Source organism: Pristis pectinata, chromosome 24, assembly GCF_009764475.1.
Source record: "Pristis pectinata isolate sPriPec2 chromosome 24, sPriPec2.1.pri, whole genome shotgun sequence".
Classification (NCBI taxonomy): Eukaryota; Metazoa; Chordata; class Chondrichthyes; order Rhinopristiformes; family Pristidae; genus Pristis; species Pristis pectinata.
This window is the reverse complement of record NC_067428.1, coordinates 33,973,210-33,986,615: the sequence shown is the minus strand read 5'-3', so window position 1 is coordinate 33,986,615 and position 13,406 is coordinate 33,973,210. Positions and strand designations below refer to the sequence as shown.

Here is a 13,406-nt window from a genome sequence, read left to right as displayed (position 1 = left end):
ATTAGAATAGTTTTTTTTTCTTCTTCTTCTTTCCCCATTCCCCATTTCTCATTTCTATTTCCCTTTTCCTTGGAGCAGACTCGATGGGCCGAATGGCCTGCTTCTGCTCCCTTGTCTTGTGATCTTGTGATCTTGTGATAACCCTTCATTTCTCTTATATCCATGTGCCTATCTAGGAGTCTTTTAAATATCCCTATTGTATCACCCTCCACGACCACCCCCGGCACTGTATTCCAGGCACTCTGGTGATGGAACAGATACTGGAAAATCTCAGACTTGGTGCTTGGTTTTCATTTCCAGTGTACAGGAAGAGAAGAAAATTACAGGAATTCAAAGGAAATGATGGGTAGAAACTTATTGGTTTAAACATTTAACCAAAAAGGTAGCAGACACAGGAATGGTGCTCGCAATGGACAAATCTCTAGACTTAAATTGTTCCAAACCGGTGAACTAGATAGGTAAGGAAAAGATAGATTCATCAGTCATAATTTTGAAAATGTCTCTTGGCTGAGGAACAGTGCTTTACACTGGAAAATTGCAAATATCACTGCATGATATAAGAGGGAAGATGAGACCAGGGAGCTACCAACCTTGAAGTTGAAGATCAGTTGAAGGGGGTGGTGTCCTGAGATTGAACGTGAGAAACTGAGGGTCTGAACACTTTGCAAATAAAGGTGAACAAAATTTCAGCAGGTGGTTGTGAAGGGATGGTCAGGTGAAGGGTGGCACATTTACATCTAGGAATTTGAAGCTCAAACAATGGGAGAGTGTCTTGATCACCTTCCCCAAAAACAATGTGCATGCCAGATCAATAGGAATTAGATCCACAGCATTTTGTTAGATAAGTGTATTGAGTGGCAAGGAACAAAGGTGAGTGTATGTAGTGAGGGTAGAAACAGCTGTGACCTACATGATGGCAGAAAATGGTCAAATGGCTAAACAGACTGCTCAGGTTTCCACTGCCTCTAATTGGAACTGGTGTTCAATGTTCAGTGCATTTTGTGAATATGGTCCCTCTGAAATTCAATGAATTTTAGTTCTGTTAAAAAATAAAAGATCTTGTTGCTTAAGTGATGTTATAATGGATCTATTTTCACATGAAATATTTGAAAGGAACACACCAACCATTCCCAACAGCAGGTAAAACGATATTTCTGATTTAAGCAGAGTGATGTGATTTAAGATGAAGTAACCAAGGTTTGAAACACCACTCATTGGATGTGTGTATTACCTGGAGACGGCTGTAATCCTGCCCAAACTGCAACGATGGGCAGAAAATCCTTTCACCTTGTGCCCAGGTGTTAATGACCCACCTGTAGGTCACTGCGTATAACTGACAATTTTACTTTACACAAAACAAGAATCAGTAACAGATTAGTCATCGTTTGAGAAATACTTACATCCACCAAGTAGTCAAATAGTCGTGCATAGAGAGCTTTGGCCAAGGCATCCCGGGTGTAACCTGCCTGTTCTACGTTGAGGGTCATGTTGATGGACTCCGTCTTGCCTCCCCACTTACTGTCCATTTTCCTGCTGGTCACCTTCTCCCTCAGTTTCATTTGGTCGATTCCCAGCAGGAACGCAGGGAAGGCCAAGTCTTTGTGGAAAGAGAAGAAGGTCAATCAATCATCCAAGGTTTCTACACCAGCAACAAGTCAATAATTATTATTTAAATAAGAACTGATGAACAAAGTGTCAGGAATAGCAATTACTTCCTGCTAGACAAAGCAAAGATATTTTTTTAATTTGTCCTTTAAGCCTGGATATTCACAAAAATGTTTGATGAACTGGGCTGATACGGGCTAAGGAAATCAGATTGTTTTTTTATGCTGATACTACACAGATCCATTTTTGGTATTGGTATTGGTTTATGTGTGGTGGTACGTGCCTTCAGGCTCCTGTGTCTTCTACCTGATGGGCCACTTTCATAGTTATACAGCGTGGAAACAGGCCCTTCGGCTCAACTTGCTGATGTTGACCAAGATGCCTAACTGAGCGAGTCCCATTTGCCTGCCTTTGGCCCATATCCCCTCAAACCTTTCCTATCCGTGTACCTGTCCAAATGTCTTTTAAATGTCATAATTGTACCTGCATCCACCACTTCCTCTGGCAGCTTGTTATGTATCTGTATACTCACCACCCTCTGTGTGAAAAAGTTGCCCCTCAGTTTCCTTTTAAATCTTTCCCCTCTCACTTTAAATCTATGCCTCTAGTTTCAGACTCCCCTATTCTAGGGAAAAGACTTTGGCCATTCACCTTATCTATGCCCCTCATGAATTTATAAACCTCTATAAGGTCACCCCTCAGCCACCTACACTCCAGGGAAAACAGTCCCAGCCTGTCCAGCCTCTCCTTATAGCCCAAGCACTCCAGTCCTGGTAACATCCTTGCAAATCTGTTTTGAACCCTCTCCAGTTTAATAACATTTTCTTCCTTTCCATTTCTTTATGTAGGTCTCCAGAACTCATCTGTTGTGTGTTCAGTGGACAACAACAATCGTTCCTCTGGTGGCTTAGCTGATAATGGTAACATGTAACTGATCAGATCAAGGAAAAACAGCTGAAGGAAGCCATTGTCCAACTGCCTTTGCATTCATGAAGACCCACAACTTTCTATTATAACATCAAGTTCCTTATGAGTTACTACAGCAATCAACCATTCTAAAATCTCGACATCGGTCACTCTTTGAGTGACGGTAAGGAGAAGACCGTAAACGTTAACTCGATTTCTTTGCACAGATGCTGCCTGACCCGCTGAGTGTTTCTGGCATTTTCTTCCTGCATTGTGGAATAGCACTGGTGGGAATTATACTGAGTTCTTGCAACACTAATCTAAAGAACAGACTTGTCCCGATTGGGGTGGAGCTTCTTAAGAGCTGCTCCGGAGGAATATTCCACTTCTCTCTTGGCTTGTGCCTCCTGGGTGATGGAAAGGTGGTGAGGAACCATCAAAGGATCTAACTCTGGCCCTAATAAGCTGGTTATTGTTCAGATGTTGTAGTGGGGACCTCGGGATGATGTTGGCAGTCAGGGAGAGCTGGCTGAACTGGTTGTTACCAGCACTGGACCTCTCTGTCAATGGCATCTGCTCTCTGACAGCTGAGTCAGCTGAGGTTGGAATGTGCTCGTTCATTGTTGAAGCAGCTACTGAGCCTGGAAATAACCAGTCCCAGATCTGATGCTGAAAAACACGATGATGCTCAGCAGGTCGGGCAGCATCCATGGAGAAAAGAAGGTGGTCAACGTTTTGGGGCAGGACCCTTCTTCAGGACTGAAACGTTGACCGCCTGGTTTTCTCCACGGATGCTGCCTGGCCTACTGAGTTCCTCCAGCATCATCGTGTTTTTAATCTAGATTCCAGCATCTGCAGTCCTTTGTTTCCCCAGAGCTGATGATGTGGGTTGAAGCATTTGTGAAGCAGCTGAAGATGGTTGGGCCAACAAAATACTCCTGAGGCAAAACCAGAAAATGCTGAAACACTCAACAGGTCAGGCTGCATCCATGGGAAGAGAAAAAGTTAACATTTCAGGTTGGAGACCCTTCGTCAGAACTGGAAAGGAGACAAAAGGAGGTCATTAAGCTGCAGGGAGGGTGGGGAATGGGGTGTCCCTGAGGGGGTAAAGCCAGGGTGATGATGGGGATAAGCTGCATCATAAATTGGTAAATTGTTTATTATTGTCACACATACCGAGGTGCAGTGAAACATTTTGATTTGCATGCCAGCTATACAGATCATTTCATTACAGCAGTGCATTGAGATAGTACAAGAGAAAAGCAAAAACAGAATGCAGAATAAAGTGTTGCAGTGACAGAGAAAGTGCCGTGCAGGCAGACAATAAGGTGTAAGGTTATAACAAGGTAGATTGAGAGGTCAAGAGTCCACCTTATCGTACTAGGGAAACAGTCAATAGTCTCATAACGGCGGGATAGAAGCTGTCCTTGAGCCTGGGGGTACGTGCTTTCAGGCTTTTGTATCTTCTGCCTGATGGGAGAGGGGAGAAGAGAGAATGTCCGGGGAGAGTGGGGTCTTTGATTATGCCGGCTGCTTTACCAAGGCAGTGAGAAGTGTAGACAGAGTCCATGGAGGGGAGGCTGGTTTCCGTGATGTGTTGGGCTGTGTCCACAATTCTCTGCAGTTTCTTGTGGTCTTGGGCAGAGCAGTTGCCGTACCAAGCCGTGATGCATGAATAGGATGCTTTCTATGGTGCATCGATAAAAATTGGTGAGGATCAAAGGGGACACGTCCAATTTCCTGAGGAAGTAGAGACACGTGCGCTTTCTTGGCTGTGGCATTTATGTGGTTGGACCAGGCTCTGCTCAATGACTGACTGGGAGCAGTTAGAGAGCGAGAACATGGACAAAAGAATGTGGGAGTTGTGAAATGCAGAGCAGGAGAACGAGGCCAGCTGGGAATGTCTCCACTGCCAGAGAGAAAAAGGAAGGTTAAGCAAAAAAAGGAAAAAAATATGCTGCCTTCTTTTTTCCTGAACCACGGCTCGCTGCTAACACCGCTCGTCATCACAAAGGAAATAAATATCAAAATATTTAGAAATAATTTTTGCTCACGAGCTTCATTCTCCACTTCAGCGTAATTCCCAACTTCAACAAAACTGATGTTTCCAAGGTGTAGAATTCCAGCAATAATCTGCAGCACCATCAGCTGAACATCTGCTGGAATACCAATGACTTGCATAGCATTCTAAGGGGAAGAGAATTAACTTTTGTAATTAGTTTGTAGGGTTAAAGTTCAGATCAAATCTATTTGAAACAGAATAAAGTCAATTTGGAGTTAAAAACTTTTCATTGGTTTGGTGTTACTTTCTTTAATTTTACAATTCAGCAAATTTCACAAATATCACAAACAAATCACTTATATTTTCTGAGTAAGTTAATTATGAGTTTGTAAAGAGAAGATTGACACAACCTAGTAAACTATTTAACTATCACCTTAGAAGATTGCTTTGACTGGGGGTAGGTATCAAATACAGATCAGACAAATGTCAATGATGTCATAACTTTTACAAACATTTTTCTCTTTCAGGACGGTTGGCAGGTCTAATTGTACATTAGGCAAAAATGTCTGATGGGAAATCTTTGGCACAATCGGTAGGTTAAAGAGAATCCATTTACGAATATGAAGAAAATAATAAAAGCAACTGTTACGATTAGTAATTGTGGCCCAATACTTCTGACCCACTGGCTGACGTGTTCTGTGGTACCTCACTCCCACTTTGCAGAACGTATGAAGCTGACGTGTGCACATTATTACTCTGCAGTGCTGTCTGGAAAAGCAGCACAGATTAGGAACAGATTGAGCTGGCCATTTGGACAAATGTGCTCTAGTTTGAGAGAACAACATAAATTGTAATGGGTCTAAATGAGCCACTCTGAGGAGCAACTCACATGGCAGCGACTGGCTCTGGGTCTTGTGTTGATTTGCAGAATTATTTGATAAGGTTCTACACGAAGGATCAATAGAAAAAAATGAGAATACTTAAAACTGGTGTTGGATTGAATAGTGAATGGATTAGGAGGCAAGGAACAGGGGTGCTGATGCAGTGGTGGGAGGTAGGTTCTCCATTTGGCAGCATCGGACTAGTCATGTCCCAGGGATTGGTGCTGATACCACAGCTTTTCCCATCAAGGTTTGCTGCTGATCTTAAGTAAGTTGCGCAGTGATTAGTGCAGACAGGAGCAGACTGTTACAAAGGTTCAATAATGGATTAAATAAATGGACAAATCCTGTGGGCAAAGGAAATGTGAGGTCATTGGCTTTGAACCCAAGCTTGGAATATTTGCTACGTGGCAACAGGCCTGTAGTATGGGACTGAGAGATCTCAGAGACTAAATACACAGACCACTAAAAGCCACGGTAGTTGAACAATAAATAGTTAAAAAGGCTAATGTAATCCTGGGCTTCTCAAGTGGTTAGAATACAAAGATGTAGAAATCAAGTTACAGATGCTCAGAGCTGTGGTGGGAGCCCACTGGAAGCAGCACACTCAGTTCTGGGCACCACAGCTTGGGATGGAAACATTGGCCTTGGAGGATCCAGCTCAGGGTCACTGACGTGAAAAGTTAAACCTCGAAGGTACGCTGCAAAGAGTTCACTTGCAACCCTTTGGATAGAGAACGGTGGAGGAAATTTTAATCACTTGTTCAGGATGTTTAGAAGATTTTCTTAGGTAGGGAGAAGTTATATCCCCTGACAGGACAGTCCAGTCCAGAACAAAGAGTTGGAGCTAAATCCTTCATGGTGATATCAGACAGCATTCCTTATCACAAAACATAGTGGAAATCTGAGAACCTCTCCCCCAAAAATTGTTTAAGCCGGTCAGTTGAAAATTTCAAAACTGAAGCTGGCAATTTGTGTCATGGCGAGTTATGGAACAAGGCGAGTGTCTGAAGTTAATGTGGGGAATAGCCAAGGTCTGACTGAATGCAGAACAGGTTTGAGGGGCTGAATGGTTCACCCTGTCTGTCCTAACTCCTTATTACAGTCAAAAAAGTGGCAAATGTAAAAAAAAACACAATGTTGAGAAAAAAACAGAAAATAGTCAGTGTCTGTGAAGTTAAGATCTCGGAACTCAACAACCCTTTCCAAATTAAACGTTGACCTGTCTGTTCTCATGACAGTTGCTGACTGGCAGGTTATTCATTGTCACTGATATTAAAATGGATCACAGCGGTAAAGTAAAATGGTGATCACCATTGCCGAGGGGGAGCAATTGACGGAACATGTGAAGCATTGGGCACAGCAGCAAAGCCTTAGCGTTCACCCCACAGGGTCATCAGAGGAAGGAGGTGACAAAGGTCGGTAGGTCCAGTCTCTCGGGAATGCTGGCACTGGAGGGTGAGTACAGGAACCTTGCTGAGTCTAGCATGTAGTGGGGTGAACAAGTGTGAGAAAAGTCTCTTGATTCAATCTATTAGACCTAGATTTCAGGAGGAACTGAACACCAGCTGTCAACATGAGTCACAATGTCCATTTTTATTTCCAATGGTAGTGTAATGGTTAGTGTGATGTTATTACAGCACCAGTGACCTGGGTTGAATTCCCACCGCTGTCTGTAAGGAATTTATATGTTCTCCCCGTGACTGTGTGGGTTTCCTCCGGGTGCTCCGGTTTCCTCCCACATTCCAAAGACATACGGGTTAGGAAGTTGTGGGCATGCTATGTTGGCACCGGAAGCATGGCGACACTTGCGGGCTGCCCCCAGAACACTCTACGCAAAAGATGCATTTCACTGTGTGTTTTCATGTACATGTGACTAATAAAGAAATCTTATCTTAACACTTGTGAACTAATTATACAATTTAAACAGATGTGGCTACATTCTGGATAGCCGTGCAGCTCAGTTCAAGACAAAAATAACACTACAGACATTTACCATTGTTTCAGTGAACTCTTTCTTGTCATCTGTCCCATCCACTTTGTAGGTGCCTGACTGGTTTAGGTAGAAGTAATAGGTAGGATCAGCAATACCCAGGTTTTCGACCTGCTCCCGGGATGCACCTTCCAGCAACTATTGAAGAAAAAGTGAACCCTGGATTTACCTCTCACCCACACAGGTTCCAAGGTATTGAACTGAATCTGTCCTGCCATATGATTGCAATCACACTATAGACACCACAACTGTCCGTACAGCACCATAAATACAGTACACAAAGAAATGAGCTAAAAACAAACTGCTGGAGGAACCCAGTGGGTCAGGCAGCATCTGTGGAGGGAAACGGACAGTTGATGTTTCGGGTCAAGACCCTTCATCTGGACTGAAAGAGTGGAGCTGGGAGCGCCAGTGTAAAGAGGTGAGGGGGAGGGTTGGGGCAAGAGCTGGCAAGCAATAGGTGGATCTAGGAGCGGGGAGGGGTGGGTGGTGCTGAGAGGCAGATCAGATGAAGGGTCTCAGCCTGAAATGTCAACTGTCCATTTCCCTCCAGTGGCCAATTAACCTGCCAATCCCCACGTCTTTGGGGATTGGAGCACTGGGGGGAACTGGAGCGCTGGGGGGATTCCCAGGCGGTCATAGGGAGAAGGTGCAAACTCCACACAAATAGCACTGGTGGTCAGGGTTGAACCTGCTGCATCACTGTTTCTGGGTAACATTACAACATTACAAGTAACTCTCCCCTCAGTCTGGTATTTTCTCCACCCCATTTCTCTCTCTTTTCACACTTTGCAAGCACCAGGGTAGGCAGTAGAAGCCAACATAGATTGACATCTCCAGCAGACCCCTGAAGCATTCTCGGGGAGATTGATATTAGGGTGATTGGTGCGACGGGCCTGTCTGAAGTAGGTTTCAGCAGTGCCCGAGAAGCTGAAATGCTGCTTTCCTGGGTGTATCATCAGCCTTAGCGCCATCGGCTTGTGTGAGGGCTGCTCACGCACTCCCGCAGTCACTGGCTGGGGACACGGTCACGCACTCCCGCAGTCACTGGCTGGGGACACGGTCACGCACTCCCGCAGTCACTGGCTGGGGACACGGTCACGCACTCCCGCAGTCACTGGCTGGGGACACGGTCACGCACTCCCGCAGTCACTGGCTGGGGTCACGGTCACGCACTCCCGCAGTCACTGGCTGGGGTCACGGTGGACCCGACTGCTGAAAGCCACCAAGGTTTGACAGGCACCAGCGAAGGTTTGACGGGTGATGTGTGTTGTGGCGGTAACTCCAGGATACGTACCTGCTGATGGTGGGTGGGACATCCCAGCTTCACGGCTCTCTTTAGATGTGCTCGGACTCGCTCTCTCTCCCCTGACACACTCCAGTATTTTCTACTTTCATCCTGTCTGCCCTTCCAAACTGAATTTTTCCCTGTTCTCTGCACCGAGTTGCAGTGGACACCTTTGGGGCCACTTTCTGAGCCTACCTCTACCTTCTGAAACTTTCCATATGTTTAGGTATGGTTCGGGAGGTAAGTACAACTTTTCCTGAACTATCACTTTCTCAAGATTTTGTTTAACTGCTGCAAAATATTCAAACCTCACTCTTGGTTATAAGATTATCTGAATTCTTGCTGTGTATCCATTGCGGATCCATTATCCCTGCATAACCACCGCCTTGCATGTTCTCTTACACAGAGGGAATGTGTTTGTGTTTTAGATCTGGAAGGAAGTGAAGGAACCTGATAGTAAATGTGGAAGTTCCTCTCATTCTCATTCTGATTCACAACTCGGGACTTCTCCAGCAGAAAGTTTGAGATTTTGCCTCCATCTGGTTCACCACCACGACTGAACTGAATTTCAACATATTTTCCCTAAGGAGGAAATAATACAAGAAGATACGATTTAAACACAAATATAGGCCAGCTCACACACATACACAGACATACACACACCGTGCAACATAATGTATAACAATATCTTAAAATGACCAATTTTCCTTACAGCCGGAGTGTATATCAGGACCACAAGTGACTTTCACTGAACCAGGGAAGCAGCTTGCACGGACACCACACCCTTAGCACAGAGCCAGGTAGTAATGACTTCAACACAAAATGTCCACTCTCTCCACAAATATTGTCTGAGTGGATGAGAACCTCCAGCATTTTGCATTTTATCAAAGAGGGTGTGGGATGGGGCTCACGTGCAGTGGGTGGGCAGTAAGACAGTGGGTCCACCACACCCAGAGTGCTGCGGGAATTTTGAATATTATCACTAATTTAAGTTCACGCTGCCTCTCTCTGCTCTGTTAACAGTGCAGATTCATTTTAAGTCACTGGGAAGTTGCAGGGTACCAGTGGTAAAGTAGGCACATTTCCTGAATTCTAACTAGGGGGTGAAAATTTTGTGGATACTCTTGAAGTTCCATAGGATTTCTTTTATCAATTCAGATAAATTAGAGGTGTTGCATTTTGGTAAGACAAATCAGGGCAGGACTTACACAGTAAATGCTAGGGCCCTGAGGAGTGTTGGAGAATAGAGAGACCTAGGGTGCAGCTACATGGCTCCTTGAAAGTGACAACACAGGTAGACAGGGTAGTGAAGAAGGTAGTTAGCACGCCGGCCTTCATCAGTCAGAATATTGAGTACAGGAGTTGGGACGTTGTGTTACAGCTGTACCAGTTGTGGGTAAGGCCACATTTGTAGTTCTGTGTACAGTTCTGGTCGCCCTGCTGTAGGAAGGAAGTCATTAAACTGGTGCAGCAAAGATTTATGAGGATGTTACCGGCACTGGGGGGCTTGGGTTATAAGGGGGTCTGGAGAGGCGTGCACTTTTGTACCTGGCGTGGAGGATGCTGAGGGGTGACCTTATGGAGGTTTGTAAAATCATAAGGGGAATAGCCAAAGTCTTTTCCCCAGGGTAGAGGAATCCAAAACTAGAGGGCACAGGTTTAAAGTGAAAGGGGAAAGATTTACAAGGGACCTGAGGGAATTGATGGGAATGTGGCTGGTGGGTGTGTGGAACGAGCTGCCAGAGGAAGTGGTAGAGGTGGGTACAATTATGACATTTAAAAGGCATTTGGACAGGAACAAGGATGAGGAAGGTTTAGATGGATACGGGCCAAACGCAGGCAAATGGGACCAGCTCAGTTAGGCACCTTGGTCAGCACGGACAAGTTGGGCTGAAGGGCCTGATTCTGTGCTGTATGGTTCTATGAACCTATTTGCCACCCTTCAGCAGATCACCAAAGCTGCAGGGAAACAAGTTATGGAGGAAGATCCTTTGGACACTCATCCCCATTCTGTTTATCAACCCTTGCGGTCACTGTGAATCACAAACACCTGACTCACTGCAGTGATACACGACTGCAAAGCTCACACAGCAGATGCCTCTGCCAGGGAGAAACTTACAAATCGACTGGAATTATTGTTCCGCACAGTCTTGGCATTTCCAAAGGCTTCCAGCAGAGGGTTTGATTGTAGGATGATATCTTTTACATGCTTAAGACAAATAAAAAATAAATTACGGCTTTGCTCCATTATAAACTTGCAGCATATACTGTACATGGTCCTCATATTTCTCCCGATCACCCTGGGTGACACTCAGTTCCCAGATGAGGGGTGGAATGAAGGTACCCAGTCCCAGCTTTCCACCTCCTTTATGCAGCTGGACGATTGTTGGGAGCTTGTCCTGAGGGCTGAGGGTGTGGAGTGCCTGCACCCATCCTGCCACTGGTGAGGACTCTCCTGGCTCGTGTGCATGGTCATATTTTGCCCGAGCGTCAGCAGTCAGAGGGCATTGGACCTTCAACACGAGAGGACAAGCTTGCTTAAAGGAAGTATTCTGTTGAAAGGTTATCAGCCTGACTATTTCTCTCTCCACAGATGTTGCCTGACCTGCTGAGCATTCTGTTTTATTTAAGGAGTGTAGATTGGTTCTTCAAAGGTTCTGTCTAAACCCAGCTGGTGACTGAGAGGAAGGAAAACATTTACTTGTTATTTAACGTGCAGGCGAGTCAGCAAGGCAGAGATCCAACCCCACTCTCGGCTGTGCTCCATCAGTGTCTGATGAACAAAGAAAGGCAAAAAGTCCCTTCACTCCCTCATGCCTTATCGAAAAGGGGTGACATCATTCTTCAGCATCACTTGCTGCTGCCAGGGACATGGTGGTGCAGTTGGTAGAGCTGTTACCTCACAGCGCCAGAGACCCAGCTTCAAATGGAATTACAGGTAGGATAACAGAATGGCTGGAGCATTGGCTGGTTGGCAGGAAGCAAAGGGTGGGAATAAAAGGATCTCGTTCTGGTTGGCTACTGGTTACTAGTGGTGTTCCGCAGGGGTCGGTGTTGGGGCCGCTTCTTTTTACCTTGTACATTAACGATTTGGATGATGGAGTAAATGGTTTTGTGGCTAAGTTTGCGGATGACACCAAGATAGGTGGTGGAGTAGGGAGTATTGAGGAGACAGGAAGGTTGCAGAGTGACCTAGATAGTTTAGGAGAATGGGCAAGGAAATGGCAGATGAGATTCAATGTTGAGAAATGTGCAGTTGTACACTTTGGAAACAGAAATAAACAGGCAGATTATTATCTAGAAGGAGAGAAAATTCAAAGTACAGAAGTACAAAGGGACTTGGGGGTACTCATGCAGGATACCCTAAAGGTTAACCACCAGGTCGGATCGGTGGTAAAGAAAGCGAATGCTATGTTGGCATTCATTTCGAGAGGTATAGTGTATAAAAGTAAAGAAGTGTTGGTGAGGCTCTACGGGACACTAGTGAGACCTCATTTGGAATACTGTGCACAGTTTTGGGCCCCATATCTTGGGAAAGATGTGCTGATGTTGGAGAGGGTTCAGAGGAGATTTACGAGGATGATTCCTGGAATGAAAGGGCTTACGTATGATGAGCGTTTGTCGGCTCTTGGACTGTACTCACTGGAGTACAGAAGAATGAGAGGGGACCTCATAGAGACATTTAAAATGTTGAAAGGACTGGACAGAGTAGATGTGGCTAGGCTGTTTCCCTTGGTGGGTGAGTCCAGGACCAGAGGGCAAAATCTTAGAATTAGAGGGTACAGGTTTAAAACAGAGATGAGGAGAAATTTCTTCAGCCAGAGGGTGGTGAATTTGTGGAATTCCTTGCCACATACAGCAGTGGAGGCCAGATCATTGGAGGCATTTAAGGAAGAGATAGATAGATATCTAAATAGTTGGGGTATCAGGGGATATGGGGATAAGGCCGGAAATTGGGGTTAGAATAGTGTTTATTTTTTGCGCCACCCCCAATTGCTCATTTCTTTTTCTTTTTTCCCTTTTCCTTGGAGCAGACTCGATGGGCCGAATGGCCTACTTTTGCTGCCTTGTCTTGTGATATTGTGATCTTGTGATCCTGACCTCCAGCGCTGTCTGTGTGGAGTTTGCACATTCTCCCTGTGACTGTGTGCATTCCCCCGGGGGCTCCGGTTTCCCCCCACATCCCAAAGATGTACAGGTTGGTAGGTTAATTGGCCGCTGTAAATTACCCCCCACTAGTTCAGTAAGCAGTAACTGATGGGAATGTGGGGAGAATAAAATGGGATTGGCGCAGGATTGGTGTAAATGGTTGTCTGATGGTGGGACGCAGACCCAGAGGGCCGAGGGACCTGTCTTTGTGCTGTCCGTCTCATCACCCCACGTGGTTGGCCCTGTTTCCCTCACAGCTTCCACTGCCCTCAGATGACAGGAGATCCTTGAGTGTCACAGAGAGGGTGGGTGGTCCCAGTGCCACAGAGAGGATGGGTGGTCCCAGTGCCAGAGACAAGGTGGGTGGTCCCAGTGTCACAGAGAGGGTGGGTGGTCCCAGTGTCACAGACAGGATGGGTGGTCCCAGTGCCACAGAGAGGGTGGGTGGTCCCAGTGCCACAGACAGGGTGGGTGGTCCCAGTGCCACAGAGAGGATGGGTGGTCCCAGTGCCACAGAGAGGATGGGTGGTCCCAGTGCCACAGACAGGGTGGGTGGTCCCAGTGCCACAGAGAGGATGGGTG

General features: G+C 45.8%; 1 protein-coding gene across 1 annotated transcript in view; it reads right to left on the bottom strand.

The window, feature by feature from the left end:
* The window catches only part of myo1f (myosin IF), a 121,935-nt gene that overhangs the window by 50,713 nt on the left and 57,816 nt on the right, over positions 1–13,406 (bottom strand). Inside the window, exons 6-10 of the mRNA XM_052037594.1 lie at positions 10,795–10,884; positions 9,126–9,257; positions 7,391–7,525; positions 4,566–4,698; positions 1,401–1,597 (exon numbers count right to left, since the gene is read on the bottom strand). Of these exons, the coding sequence (XP_051893554.1) occupies positions 1,401–1,597; positions 4,566–4,698; positions 7,391–7,525; positions 9,126–9,257; positions 10,795–10,884 (687 nt within the window). The remainder of the gene's footprint in view (positions 1–1,400; positions 1,598–4,565; positions 4,699–7,390; positions 7,526–9,125; positions 9,258–10,794; positions 10,885–13,406) is intronic.